Here is a 12,430-nt window from a genome sequence, read left to right as displayed (position 1 = left end):
TCTTTCTCGATCCACCATCGCTCTTTTAACCCTACCTATGTTTTCAGCTTTCTGGGGGTTACTGGACATGCTTCCAAAAGTGCGCTTTTAAATTCAGTGGAGGCTGGTGGCTCCGATTTCAGTGGGGCTATGCATCCATCTGGATTTCAGAACTGTAAAGGAGCTATTCAGGGGGCTGACCCCAACCCCCAAAATGGGGTAAGCAACTTGGATAGTTCCTTTGGAGTTCTGACTGGAACCCAGAGCGGATTCACAGCCCCACTGAAATCGCAGCCACCAGCCTCCACTGTTTAAATTCCGCTTCTGTGCCTTTAAGACCTAGACGTGCAATGGGCAAAACCTTTCTCCTCGCTACATCCATGGTCGGTATGTGTGTCGTGAAGCGTTCAGGACCAGGTCGGGCAGCAAAATGAACCCCGCAACACACGCACGCAAATACCGCCCTTGGTACTTCTTGCGTAGAGGCCATACATGGTTATTTCAAAGCGCTGCAAGGAAAGGGAGCCGTAACCCTATCTGCTTTATTTCAGCTGTTTAACTATTAACATTAACCATATGCAGCCCCGCACGTGGAGAGCGCGACCAAAATGCAATCAGAAACCGGAAGTTGTATTAGACGACATATGAGACTGTAACTCTTCGCAGTCCAAGGGTCACTAAGTTTATATGTATGGTCAGACGCATATAACCGTCCGTGCGGCCGTCACATCCTTGACGCTAGGTGGCGCAGGTGTGACGTCATCTAACAGGGACCTGTGTGTGTCTCCCACGTGGAGACGGTGGGAGTTCGTAGGGAAGCCGCGGAACGGAGGATGGCGGCGCTTGTAGCTGAGGTGGAGCCGGGCGGTGCCGAAGTGCCTGCAGAGGCAGAACGGAGTGAGCCGCCGCCGCCGCCTGGGAATGGGGAAGGAGCAGCCGCCTTGGTGGAAGCTGGTCCAAGGAAGCCGCAGGGAGCTCCTTTGGGCAAGAAGCGGAAGGAGGTGCCCGCCATCCCCAAAGGAAAGCCCAAATCTGGGCGGGTGTGGAAAGATCCCTGCAAGAAGCGGTGAGAGGTTGATCTTAGCCCTTCGGTGGCCGGGTGAGCCATCGAGGGGAGAGTCTGGGAGCCGCGTGGTAGTGGAGGGCCTTCGAGGGTCAAAACAGGGCTGGGACGTCATGGGTTGTTGATGCTGGAGGTTTCACGTCGCTTTAATGGACAGAAGCAGTGTTAATTCCCCTGAATGCTTATTTTATTCTGTTTGTTACACTTGTTACATTTGCCCGCAGAAGAGCGAGGGTTAAAAAAGAGCACTGCAAAGTTGTTTTTTGTTCTTTTTTAAACGTGAATTTAATGCCCTGTAATCTTATCCAGTCATTAAAACTCCAGTTCTTCTGCAGTATGCCTGCCAGTCCATCAATGAGCATGATTTGTGGGGTATGCAATTCAGCTTCTGACTATTTAGACCAGCCTTCCCTAATCTGGTGCCCTCCAGATGTTTTGGACTTCAACGCCTATTGGCCCTAACCAGCTTGGCCAATGGTCAGGAGTGCTTGGAGTTGTAGTCCGAAACATCTGGATGGCACTAGGTTAGGGAAGTTTGAATTAGAAGTAATTCCCACTGAGTTCAGTAGGCTTTCTCCCAAATAGGAGTGCACAGGATTGCAAGCCTTGAAGTGATATTATGCTTATGCCAATGGCTGGTCCTTGATTTTGGCTGGTGATGCATGTGTTTTTTTCCCTCACTAGGTTTTCCTACATGACTCAGGACAAGCCTTTGCGTACCTCCTGGGAACGCAAGATGAAAGAACGTCAGGAAAAAAAACTAGTCAAAAATTTTGCCCGGCAGTTGGAGGAAGAAAAACAGAGGGAGCGTGAGGTGAGAAAGAAATATTGTGTAGAATATTATTATTAACATTTCTATACCACCCTCTAGCTGAAGCTCTCTCGGCTGTTTACAAAGATTAAAAACCATTAAATACATTACTCAAAGTGTTAAACCATTTATATAAAAATATATAAACAGTCAACACACACAAAGACAACATACATCCAAAAACAATTTTTAAAAATCAGCCATAAGACAGATCCAGGACCTGATTAATAGGCTCCTAAATAACTACAGCTATACATGTATTGGTGGTATTAAAGTAGACAGTAATTGAGTACTAATGAGAAGTGAAATGATGGAACAGATATGGTTTGATAAGTTTTGAATTAACGCTCATCCTGTATTGTGGGGGACTTCACTTCCCCAGGCTCACATTGTGTTGCTTAATTTACACATAAGTGGACCTACAATCTAGTCCTTTAGGACATTGTTTACTACTATGCAGGTGACAATGTCGCCAAGTTTCAGCCACCTGCCTTTTACAGTTTCCTTCCTATAAATCAAAACATGCCCGGGACAGAAAATATCCCACAGAGTCTATGGTTTTTTGCCATTGGGGTGCTTTTGACACCCCACACAATGTAGCATCTTCAGGCACAAAATATCCCATGCCCTTTTCATTAAACTACAGGTGATCTTAAACTGTTTTGAGTGCCAGGAAGAGGAGCAAACCCCTCCTTCACCCAAACACTGAGAAACTGAAACCTAAAATCCATTGTTATTCTGATTGTAATCTGTTGGGGAAAAGATCGGTCTCCAATGGACAAAACTTGTGGAACCCTATTTCCACACTGGGAGAAATGCGGCGGGGGACAATTTCTTCACAAGTGTTGAACTTGCTGAAACATTGATAATCAAAGCCTTAACTTGTATAGGCACACGGAGAAGGAATAAACCATATATCCCACCCGAGATGCAGCCGTATCCATGCAGAGAACCACTGTTACTGCTATTTGGTTTTGACCATGACTCTCCTTTGGTATCGTGTGTTCCCCAAAAAGGGATTCTCTCCTCTCTTCAATGCATAGTGACAGGTGGTGTATGGGGAGTCCAAAAACCCCCAGATAGAATCGCACATTACAATGCCACCAACAGTGGGGTGGGTAACCTTGACCACTGTGTGAGGAACTACACCTGTAAGTCTAAAATCAACAGGTGGCCAATGGTGCTTTTTTGTAATATGCTGGACATTGCAGCCATAGCCAGGCATATGTTGTGACTCCACATACACATCCTCAGTGGGAGAGTAGAGCTCCAAAAGAGAAGGCACCTGCTCCTCGAGGCTCTCAGGAAAGAACTGATACATCTCGAGGTGCAGCAAAGAGTGCAAGACACTCCAAATCTTAGTGCGAGCATCAGGTCTGATACACACGCTCTGGGTTGTGCACACCGACCTTTGCCTCCACCTGTACAACTCTCTGGATCAAAAAGGACGCTGTCACTGCTGCGCTAGAGCAGTAGATAAAAGAACCAACGGACAGTGCACCAGCTGTGGGAGGTTTGTTTATAAGGAGCGCTGCATCACTGAAGTGGAGTGCCCCTTGTACCAGTAGGTTGGCACAAACAATGGCCTTTCATTGGGGACACTGCCTCACTGGAGACTGTTTTGTGTTTGGGGTAGAAAAATGACCCCAGAGACACACAACACTAGTGTTCGAAAAGTGTATATGTGCATGTTCCCAGTTCATGCCAGCACATGTTGGTGTTCAAAAACATTGCTTTCATTGTTTCTAATTGAAAATAAAAATATTTGCTGTTTGAAGATTTAGAAATGTTGTTTACTCCATAAGCGAAAATGGGGGGTTACTTTGTATTCCAAACAAATATTCCACCGTATGTGATTGCATGTGTTATGGATCCGGATGTTTTGGTATTGTTAAACACACTTCATTATGATGAATAACCAAAAAAAGTGGTATCCTGGGACATTTTATACCCCCAAATGTATTGACATTCAGGTTGGGGTCCAAAAAGACCCCAAATATGAAATTTGTTAGGTTTCTCTAGAGACTGGATGAGAGTTAAATTGCCTTTTACTCTTTCCTCCTCCCGCCAAAAAAGATTCTGAGATGAAAATTAAGTATAGAGGAAGTTCCTAAATCTAGAATATTGCTTCCCTTTCTTCATCTCAAGTGTCTGGAAGTAGATATATCATGTCCTTAGTTATGTGTCCTTGCCTAGGCACACCTCTGTCCAATCACCATCTTTCTCTACTCTAACCAGGTGAGGTTATTGAGACCTCTGAACACTTTGCTATCTTCATTGATTGAAATGGTTGGGAGGCCTTCTGAATGCCACAAAGCCTGATCTTGGAGCTGCTGAACCCCCACCCGTGGTTTGAAAGTGACAGCCCAGGAAACATGATCAGAATTTGTTAGCATATTGTACCTAATCCTTTCATCTGTCTTCATCTTCATGCAGGTTGACATGAATTAGCTCAGGGATAGGCAGAAGGTAGATCAAGATCGTTAGGTAGATATCTGGGTGTTTTGCAGTACATCTGCCAAGGTTTCTGACTTTGTTGTTTAACAACAGCAACAACAAAATTACTTTTTCCACTTAAATCTGGCTCCTGAAATGAGGAAAGTTTGGAATAACTATGAGTGGGCTTTTTTGTGAAAGTACACAGAGCTCACTTCAATTTTGGTACTAAAAATAAATTCCTAGGCTCAGAATGTGACCAGAGGCACCCTGAATATTAATTCTAAGTGTATGTCTTGCATCTGGCTCTAGCTGGTGGATCTTGGAGTTGTATCCAGTGTTAGTCCTATTTAGAGCAGACCCATTGAAATGAATGGGCCTTAAATCAGACTAACATTGGATATAACCCTTGGGGTTCTAGTAAAAAATGATGTAGATCCCACAAGCCTAAAGTCTGCTCACTCCTGATCTAGCTGATTTTAAATCTGATTAATGAAGCGATGCTAGCTAACTAATCTATATTGTGTTTTCTTGGAATAGGTAGTATTCATGTATATCCTGCTCTTTCTATAGGACGTTCAGAGTGGGGCTCTCCCCATGGTCCTCCCATCTAGGCCCTAATCATGCATACCAAACTTTTGTTTCAGCGGTGCTGCAGCGTTTCCAGCCTCTACGCCTACCCTCTCTGTTTTGAGATTTTCTTCCTTCTTTTAGAATTCTAATTTGTTTAATATGTAAATCAGCCACATAAGCACTCTTCTTTCTCTTCCCCTTCCTTTGTATTCCTTGTTTTCTTATTTGATAATATTTTATAGTAAATTTAGCAGAGAATCCTGCTGCTCTTGTAGGTTAGAATGAGTGGAAGTTGATGGGATAATTGTATGGTGGGAAAACATTGTTTTTTCCTTTCCTTTTCTGTTGTGTGTGTTGTATTTTTGTAACAAGTAAAAAACATATCCAAATAGTAGTAGTAATTTTAAAACAGTAACAACACTATGCTATTATATTGGACGTTCCCAGGCTGTCCACTTAAAGAGTACACTCTAATTTACCATTCCCCTCCAGATATTTTGGACTATAACTCCCATCAGCCTGAGCCAGAATGGCAAATATTGAGGGATGATGAGAGCTGAAGTTCAAAACATCTGAAGGGCACCGAGTTGGAAAGGATGCTCTGACTGGACTCATACAGACTAGAAATGATGAAAGAGGGCAATATGCCTCATTTTTTGTAAGGAAGTCATAACATTTATGGAATGATACCTTATGTCACTCGCGTCCTTTCCATACCTGAGCACTCTGGTGTTCTATGTCTAGGTGTTCAGACTGATTCTGCTGTGGCCCATAAAATAGCATATATGAAAGTTTTCACTGTCTTTCTCCCACATACCCACCCCATTCAGGAGAAAAAACAGCGAAGAGAAGAGAACTTAAAAAGACGACTGGAGAATGAGAGGAAAGCAGAGATTGTGCAAGTGGTGAGTCTCTTCTTTTCTCCTGAAAGGAAATGTGCATCTTTCCTTGGTTGAGGCAGAGTTGAAGTACGCAGATCAGCCCTGCTCTCCATGGCTCACTTAGCTTGATGGAAATGTAGTATAATATGACTAGGCCAACAATAACATTTAGTGGACTTTTTTCCCTAGTTGCCATTCATTAAGGAGGGGTGTTTGGGGGATATTCAGGGGCTGTGTCAATCTGACAAATCAATAACCCTTGTCTGAGACCTATTATGGTCTAGATTGAGCTAGTTGAGAGTGATGCCTGAACTGCTAGCTTCACATGTAAATCTGCCTGAACTGGGTTCCTTACATTTCTGCCACAGAGACTCCACTTGAGTGTTCAGTGAGGGTAAGTTGAAAGAGATGCTTGCTGGGAGTTGGGCCTGTGCCATTGGTGTAGGAGCTCCAAGCTCATCTGTGTGGTGATAGGGTGGGCGAAAGATCCAGCTCACCTCTCCTTTCACCAGCTATGGGTCAGCTCCTATGTTGTGCTGAGAGTGCTGCAAGCCAGAGGAGCAACCCTAATTTTCTATGGTCTATTCAGTCTTCTGGAGCTCTCTTTTGGAGATGTTGGCATGTTATTGGTATTGGCCCCACCTTTATTTTTAATTGTTGTGGCTCTGGCCCCAGCATGGTAGAAAGCACCATAGTATGAGCAGACAACTAGGAGAGAACACTATACACCAGTAGTGTTTCACTACCAAGAGCAAAGGACAGAGGAAAGCATGGGGTTCCATACAGATGGAACACAAGCCTTACAGGATAGGAAGGAATACTGCAGAGTGTAGGTGGGGCTGTGCCAGACATGAACTGCCCTATGTGCTTTTGCAAACCAGCCCTTGCATGTGAGGGTATAGTGCAGCCTCCAGCAACCTGGAGCCCTCCAAATGTGTTGGGACTAAAACCTCCACTTTTACTGGTGCATACCTTAGTACAATACAGGTACTGTTCCTATAATATTGGGCCTTTATATTTGGTGTTGATTGTAGAAAGACCCTCTATGAATATTTTTATCTTTCGACTACAATCTCCACCATCCATAGCCATTCTGGCTGGGGATTATTAAAGTTGTAGTCAACACATCCAGAAGGTAACAGGTTCGGGGAGAGTGGTATAGCAGCAACACAATGTAATGTGTTGGGGCTATGAACGTCGTGCCTCTAAGTCACATGTAGGTACAGAGGCATGAGGATACTATGTAGAAGTACGGCTGGGAATGTAGCCACGCTGATAACATATGAATGTGGCTGGAAATCTCCTTGTCATCCGAATCAGTGACTGGTGCCCATGTTTGTAGTTGGAGGATTTTTATCATGCTCTTCAGACAAAAAAAAAAAAAAACAGAGCAGCTTACAAAGATCATAGAATCATAGAACAGTAGGGTTGGAAGGGGCCTATAAGACCGTCGAGTCCAACCCCCTGCTCAATGCAGGAATCCAAGCAGAGCATCCCTGACAGCAAGGTGCTTACAGATTGATTGCTTTATAATCTGCTCCAGAATTTTCCCAGGGATTGATGTCTAAAAGACACAGTATGAAAGGTGTAGGGGTTGGAAGGGAGGAGAGAAAAGAGCAAGCTCTAGACACCCATTCTTACTTACAATGTTCTTCTAATAACCAGCTGGAGTGTGTACAAGGTGAGGAGGAATTGAAAGTACTGGTCTCTTGGCTGAGTGGTCCTGCCCACTTTCTCTTCCTTCTTCTGCTACGCCCTGATGTAAGGGCTCCTGCCAGGTGACAAGTCAGTGGAGGGAGGAGCTGACTTCTCAGTAGAGCTGAATGTGGCCCTGCCTACACCCCTCCCCCCCCATGGAGTGAGCCCAATATTTTGCAAGCATATAGAGGGTGATCTTTGTTTTGCCCTAGTTATTGTTAAAGTTGTTTGTTAGTCTTCCTATTCTGACAAAAAGCTCTGTTTCATGAGAAGGTTTCGGTTCTGTTGCTTGAGGCATTTCAAGCTACAGCTGATAAAAGTTCTGGGGGATGTTCCAGAGCTTCTAAAGCCCCTGCGAAGGGCAATGGTTTCTCTGACAGTCCTTGTACTTGAGAGCTGAGGCTGCCGCCTTTTTCTTTTACTTCCTTCCTCCAGATTCGGAATCCAGCAAAACTGAAGCGGGCAAAGAAGAAACAGTTGCGCCGCATTGAGAAGCGAGACACGTTGGCACTGCTGCAAAAACGGCAGGCACAGCGCAAAGCAGCCAAAGAATGAGGGAGACAGTTGATCTCTTTTGTGGGACACTGAAAATGCCTTCCTGGGGCACATATGACAAGATGTTGGCCCTCTTGCACCAGATTGGATGCCCTGCTGGTTTCTTTCTGGCTTCTCTTGCAACTGAAGATCCAATATTTTGAGAGGAGTCAACAGTGCATCCAGATGCTCCTTAGCTGAAGCTTCCCTCTGCTTTTCCCTGGTGTTGACAAGGTGGAATGCTGCAGACCAAACTACAGGGACTTATTTTTAAACTATCATAGTTTGAAATTGTGGGAGGGGGGAGGCCTAAAGGGTTTATTTGAGCATTTGCAACTTCCAGACTGTAGGGCTGTATGTGAAAGTGTCATGATGAAAAGGTGAATAAAATTGTATTTTTCTTGAATATTTATGACACAAGATCTGAAATAACCTGGTTGTCATTTGTAAAGATATTCTTTATGGGAATCTGGGATGGCATGGGGCAGTAGCCTGTTTCTAAAGTGACTGAAATCAGTACTTGGGCCACTCCAGAAGCTGGATTGACCACTAGTGTGATCTTTAGCTATACAGTGTCAGACAATCCTAATGGCAGCCATTCCCAACCTCGTGTTGTTTTTAGATGTTTTGAGCTTCAACTCCCATTAGTCCCAGCCATCGTGGCAAATGGTCAAGAATGCTGGAAGTTGTAGTCCAACGCATCTGGAGGGCGCCTGGTTGGCGAAGGTTGGGTTAGTGTTTAGCCACGGCTTGCCTTCAATGGAAACCATTAGCCTGACATTTTCATTAAAAGCACTGACATCCTGGAAATGAATGCGGGCTGATGCGGGCTTCTGTAGTAACTACTTGAGGCTTTCTTTTGTTAGAGTGTGACTGCTGCAAGTGAATAATCAAAGGTTGGTAAGTGGGGAGCTTTTTAAGCTTAGCCGTATCTTTTTTCTACAAGTCCAGCTAGGCTGAGCCTCTAGCAAGTCTCATTACGAGGGCATGAAGGCTGTATGTACATACCGTGGGAGCTTTTTGCACAGCAACTTTCTAACAGCCTAGCAAAATTCAAAAGCATTTCAGAAGTAGCTTAAAGTGTGGTAATGCTGTTTGCAGGAAATAAACACAAGGGTTTGTTTTCTCTGGATCTTGTTCTCTGGATCAATTTGCACATTACATAACACAAGTCTGGCCTTGACTAATTAAAAAGCTAGGCTCCATTCATTCAAAGTATTTAGCAAGGAATAAGGATCTCGCTGTTTTGAAGAGAAGCAGAGTTAAAATAACTGGAGGGAGCAATCCTTTGGCCCCAAGAGAGTCTGGTGGGCCATAGGATAGTTTGGATTCCTGGATCCGAGGTTGGAGACAGTGCTCTGAGCTCCCTGCCCCCTCCCTCTTGCAGCTGGTGTGGAAAGAACTGCACCAGCTGCCTCTCCAAGGTCACAAAGGCAGCCTCTGAGAGGAGGGAAAGGGGGTGGGGAGGGGACTGCCTTCTTCCCTCCTTCTCCACAGAACCCCAGCTAGATGGGCGAGAAAGCCCATCTAGCCAAAATGCAGAGTGGGAGGAGCGCAGAGGCGAAGGTCACCTCCACTGCTCCTCTCCTTCTGCACTGGATGGCTGTAAGCCTCCGAGTTCGGAGGCTTAAGGCCATCCAGATAGGATTGCACCCGAAGTCCCTCTTTCTTTCCACTGTGTGAACGCAATCTGCCTAAACGTAGCTGTGAGATGTTAAACTAAGTATAGTGGTATGTCTTGTTCAGCTGCAGTAAACCCAAGGCCCAAATCCCTGTTCCTCTCTATTTTCCCATTTCTGTCTAAAGTCTTCTGTCTCCGTGATCTCAAAGGCAAGCTGGCACATAAGCTGTGTCTTACATATGTCCGCAGATGTTTCCCTTTTAGTTTATCCAGTACTGCAGAAAACCAGGGGGCATTCATCCTATTCATACCTCTTGTCCCACCTTGCTAGATTGTCGACAAGTGATAGTGACCACTTCCTCTGTATGTGAGAAACCTCAGGTATCCCAAAGCAAGTTTACTGTCCACTCGCTGGTTCCCCACTTTTTTCCTCACTCATCCTTTCTTGGTTCTCCAGAGATTTTTTAAACGTTTTTCAGAGTTCTTCATTTTGCTGGATCAAAGGAACATGGTTGTGGGATTTTCTGCCACTTACCATACCCAGGCTTTACAGGTAAGATCTTCTGCTCAGTGGACTACTATAAATTGCTATTAGGATTCCTGCTAAGTAACTTTGTTTTTATTGTTTATTCGATCAGTCGCTTCCAACTCTTCATGACTTCATGGACCAGCCCACGCCAGAGCTTCCTGTCGGCCGTCGCCACCCCCAGCTCCCCCAAGGTCAAGTCCATCACCTCCAGAATATCATCCATCCATCTTGCCCTTGGTCGGCCCCTCTTCCTTTGGCCTTCCACTTTCCCTAGCATCAGCATCTTCTCCAGGGTATCCTGTCTTCTCATTATGTGGCCAAAGTACTTCAGTTTTGCCTTTAATATCCTTCCCTCAAGTGATCAGTCTGGCTTGATTTCCTGGAGTATGGACTGGTTTGATCTTCTTTCAGTCCAAGGCACTCTCAGAATTTTCCTCCAGCACCACAGTTCAAAAGCATCTATCTTCCTTCGCTCAGCCTTCCTTATGGTCCAGCTCTCACAGCCATAGGTTACTACGGGGAATACCATTGCTTTAACTATGCGGACCTCTGTTGTCAGTGTGATGTCTCTGCTCTTAACTAGTTAGCAATTAACCTCTTATCCATTTCCCTGTGAGGGATAGGTAACAGCATGTGCTTTCACTGCCACGTAAGCCAAATCCTCTTGATGTAAGGTTTCAGGTTACACATAAATCTTTAGATTTAGAACAATCCCATATATAAGTTTCATTGATTCCAATGAGGCTTATCCTGTGTAAATAGGGTTATAGGACTGCCAAGCTGGAAATACTGTTTTAAATACCCACCACCACCCACAGCATGCAACAACAGGTTAAAAAAGAAATCTGCCTTTTCCCTCCAATAAAATATCTTAGCATTGTGATCCACAAGAACTTCCATAAATTGAGGAAAATTAACTTGTCTGCAGTCATGAGACAAACTAAAAATGATATTTAAAGGTGGGATTAAGCTCTATCTGTCATGGCTGGGGAGAACTGACGCAGTTAAAACGTGCTGAAATTGCCTTTCCTAGTTCTGGTTTTGCCAGTAATGATTCCAGACAAGACTACATGGGTGGCAAAGAGTTCTAGATAAATTTGTGCATGAAAGAGCAAGCATTTCAATCAACAACTCAGGAACCTTTCTGGGTTATTGTGACATCTGAACCCAAGACTCTAGGTTGCTTAGGGATTAAACAACCCAGAGTTTAACCTAACAACAAACTATGAACAACTGTTGGGTAAACAACCCAGAAATGGTTATGTGTGGTTGTCTTGTTTTACTGTTTCGGGTTGTATGAGAAATAAAGGCTTGCCAAACTGAGAAGACGACATTTGGCTTAGTCTGTTCTTTGATCAGTCTAATCTGGCTGTTAGCTTTTCAGCTGGTGACAAATACTGTACCTTCTGGTACCAAACTTCTAAAGGTATAACAATGCTGCCCTTCAACCATTTAGGAAAAACCAATCACACTGCTGCAACAAGATCCATATGCAATAGCATTAACCCCCTCAAAGATGCCTGGGAGCGCTATCTTAGGATCCAGATCTACTTGTTGGCATATGATCACTGGTAAGTCTTTAAAGATAAGTCACCCAAGAGTCTTTTGCCCTTGGGCTACTCCACCACATGTGAAAGTACATACTCCTATTTCCACAGCCTTTCTAGAACATGGGCGAGTATGTATGTATTAAGGCAATTTTAGTGGAGTGGCGTGCCATCCATTCACAATCTTGAAGGAAGATTCTTAAATATACACTGATAGTGATTGCAACCATCTATTTCCCAATAGCTTTCCAACTGCCTTCCTCCAGTGTTCCTCCAAAATCCTTCTCCTGAACCACTCTAAGACCCCCTGGGGAAATAAATAATCTAAAAGTATCTGATATATAGTAGAGACAATCTTCTTGTACTCAGAAGATGTCTTAGCAATAAGGTCTTCGAAAGCTTGTTCCCTAATCATTGTATCTGAAGTAAATCACTTGACGTAGCTGAAACCAATCAAGGGTATAGTTTCTCCCTTAGCTGTGCTTCTAAAAGTGGCTTATTTACATGGAAATCTGCAATCCTATATAACCCCCTCCCCTCCCATTTTTTAAACTGAAGCCTTTTATCCTCACTATAAAATGAGGGATGATCTGTCAGGGGTAATAATAGGGACATACAGTACATGGAGCCAATCATTTTTGTCACTTCTTCCCAATTCTCAAGTTGTACTTCAAAAAAGCGTTGGGCAAATCCCTCATCACTCTCCGAATGGCATTCAGGAGGAATGGAATATTCCACCAGAAGACTGCGAGGGCAGA

General features: G+C 44.3%; 1 protein-coding gene across 1 annotated transcript; it reads left to right on the top strand.

Annotated features, from left to right (window-relative positions):
• Positions 1-747: 747 nt before the first annotated feature.
• Positions 748-11,455, top strand: CCDC86 (coiled-coil domain containing 86). Its single transcript, XM_084859426.1, has 4 exons — positions 748-1,045; positions 1,727-1,856; positions 5,693-5,767; positions 7,877-11,455. Exons 1-4 carry the CDS (start codon positions 813-815, stop codon positions 7,994-7,996), a joined length of 558 nt encoding a protein of 185 aa, XP_084715552.1. The 5' UTR covers positions 748-812; the 3' UTR covers positions 7,997-11,455.
• The last annotated feature ends 975 nt before the right edge of the window (positions 11,456-12,430 follow it).

The sequence above is a fragment of the Heloderma suspectum genome, chromosome 1, assembly GCF_057233095.1.
Source record: "Heloderma suspectum isolate Gila_16-S chromosome 1, 16-S_ref, whole genome shotgun sequence".
In the NCBI taxonomy this organism is placed as follows: Eukaryota; Metazoa; Chordata; class Lepidosauria; order Squamata; family Helodermatidae; genus Heloderma; species Heloderma suspectum.
This window is presented reverse-complemented; position numbering and strand designations above follow the sequence as displayed.

Excerpts from the sequence above, each read along its gene's own strand:
- CCDC86 (XM_084859426.1), top strand. The coding sequence starts at position 813 with ATGGCGGCGCTTGTAGCTGAGGTGGAGCCGGGCGGTGCCGAAGTGCCT. Across the intron at positions 1,046-1,726 it reads AAAGATCCCTGCAAGAAGCG|GTTTTCCTACATGACTCAGG; the intron begins GTGAGAGGTTGA and ends TTCCCTCACTAG. Across the intron at positions 1,857-5,692 it reads AAAAACAGAGGGAGCGTGAG|GAGAAAAAACAGCGAAGAGA; the intron begins GTGAGAAAGAAA and ends CACCCCATTCAG.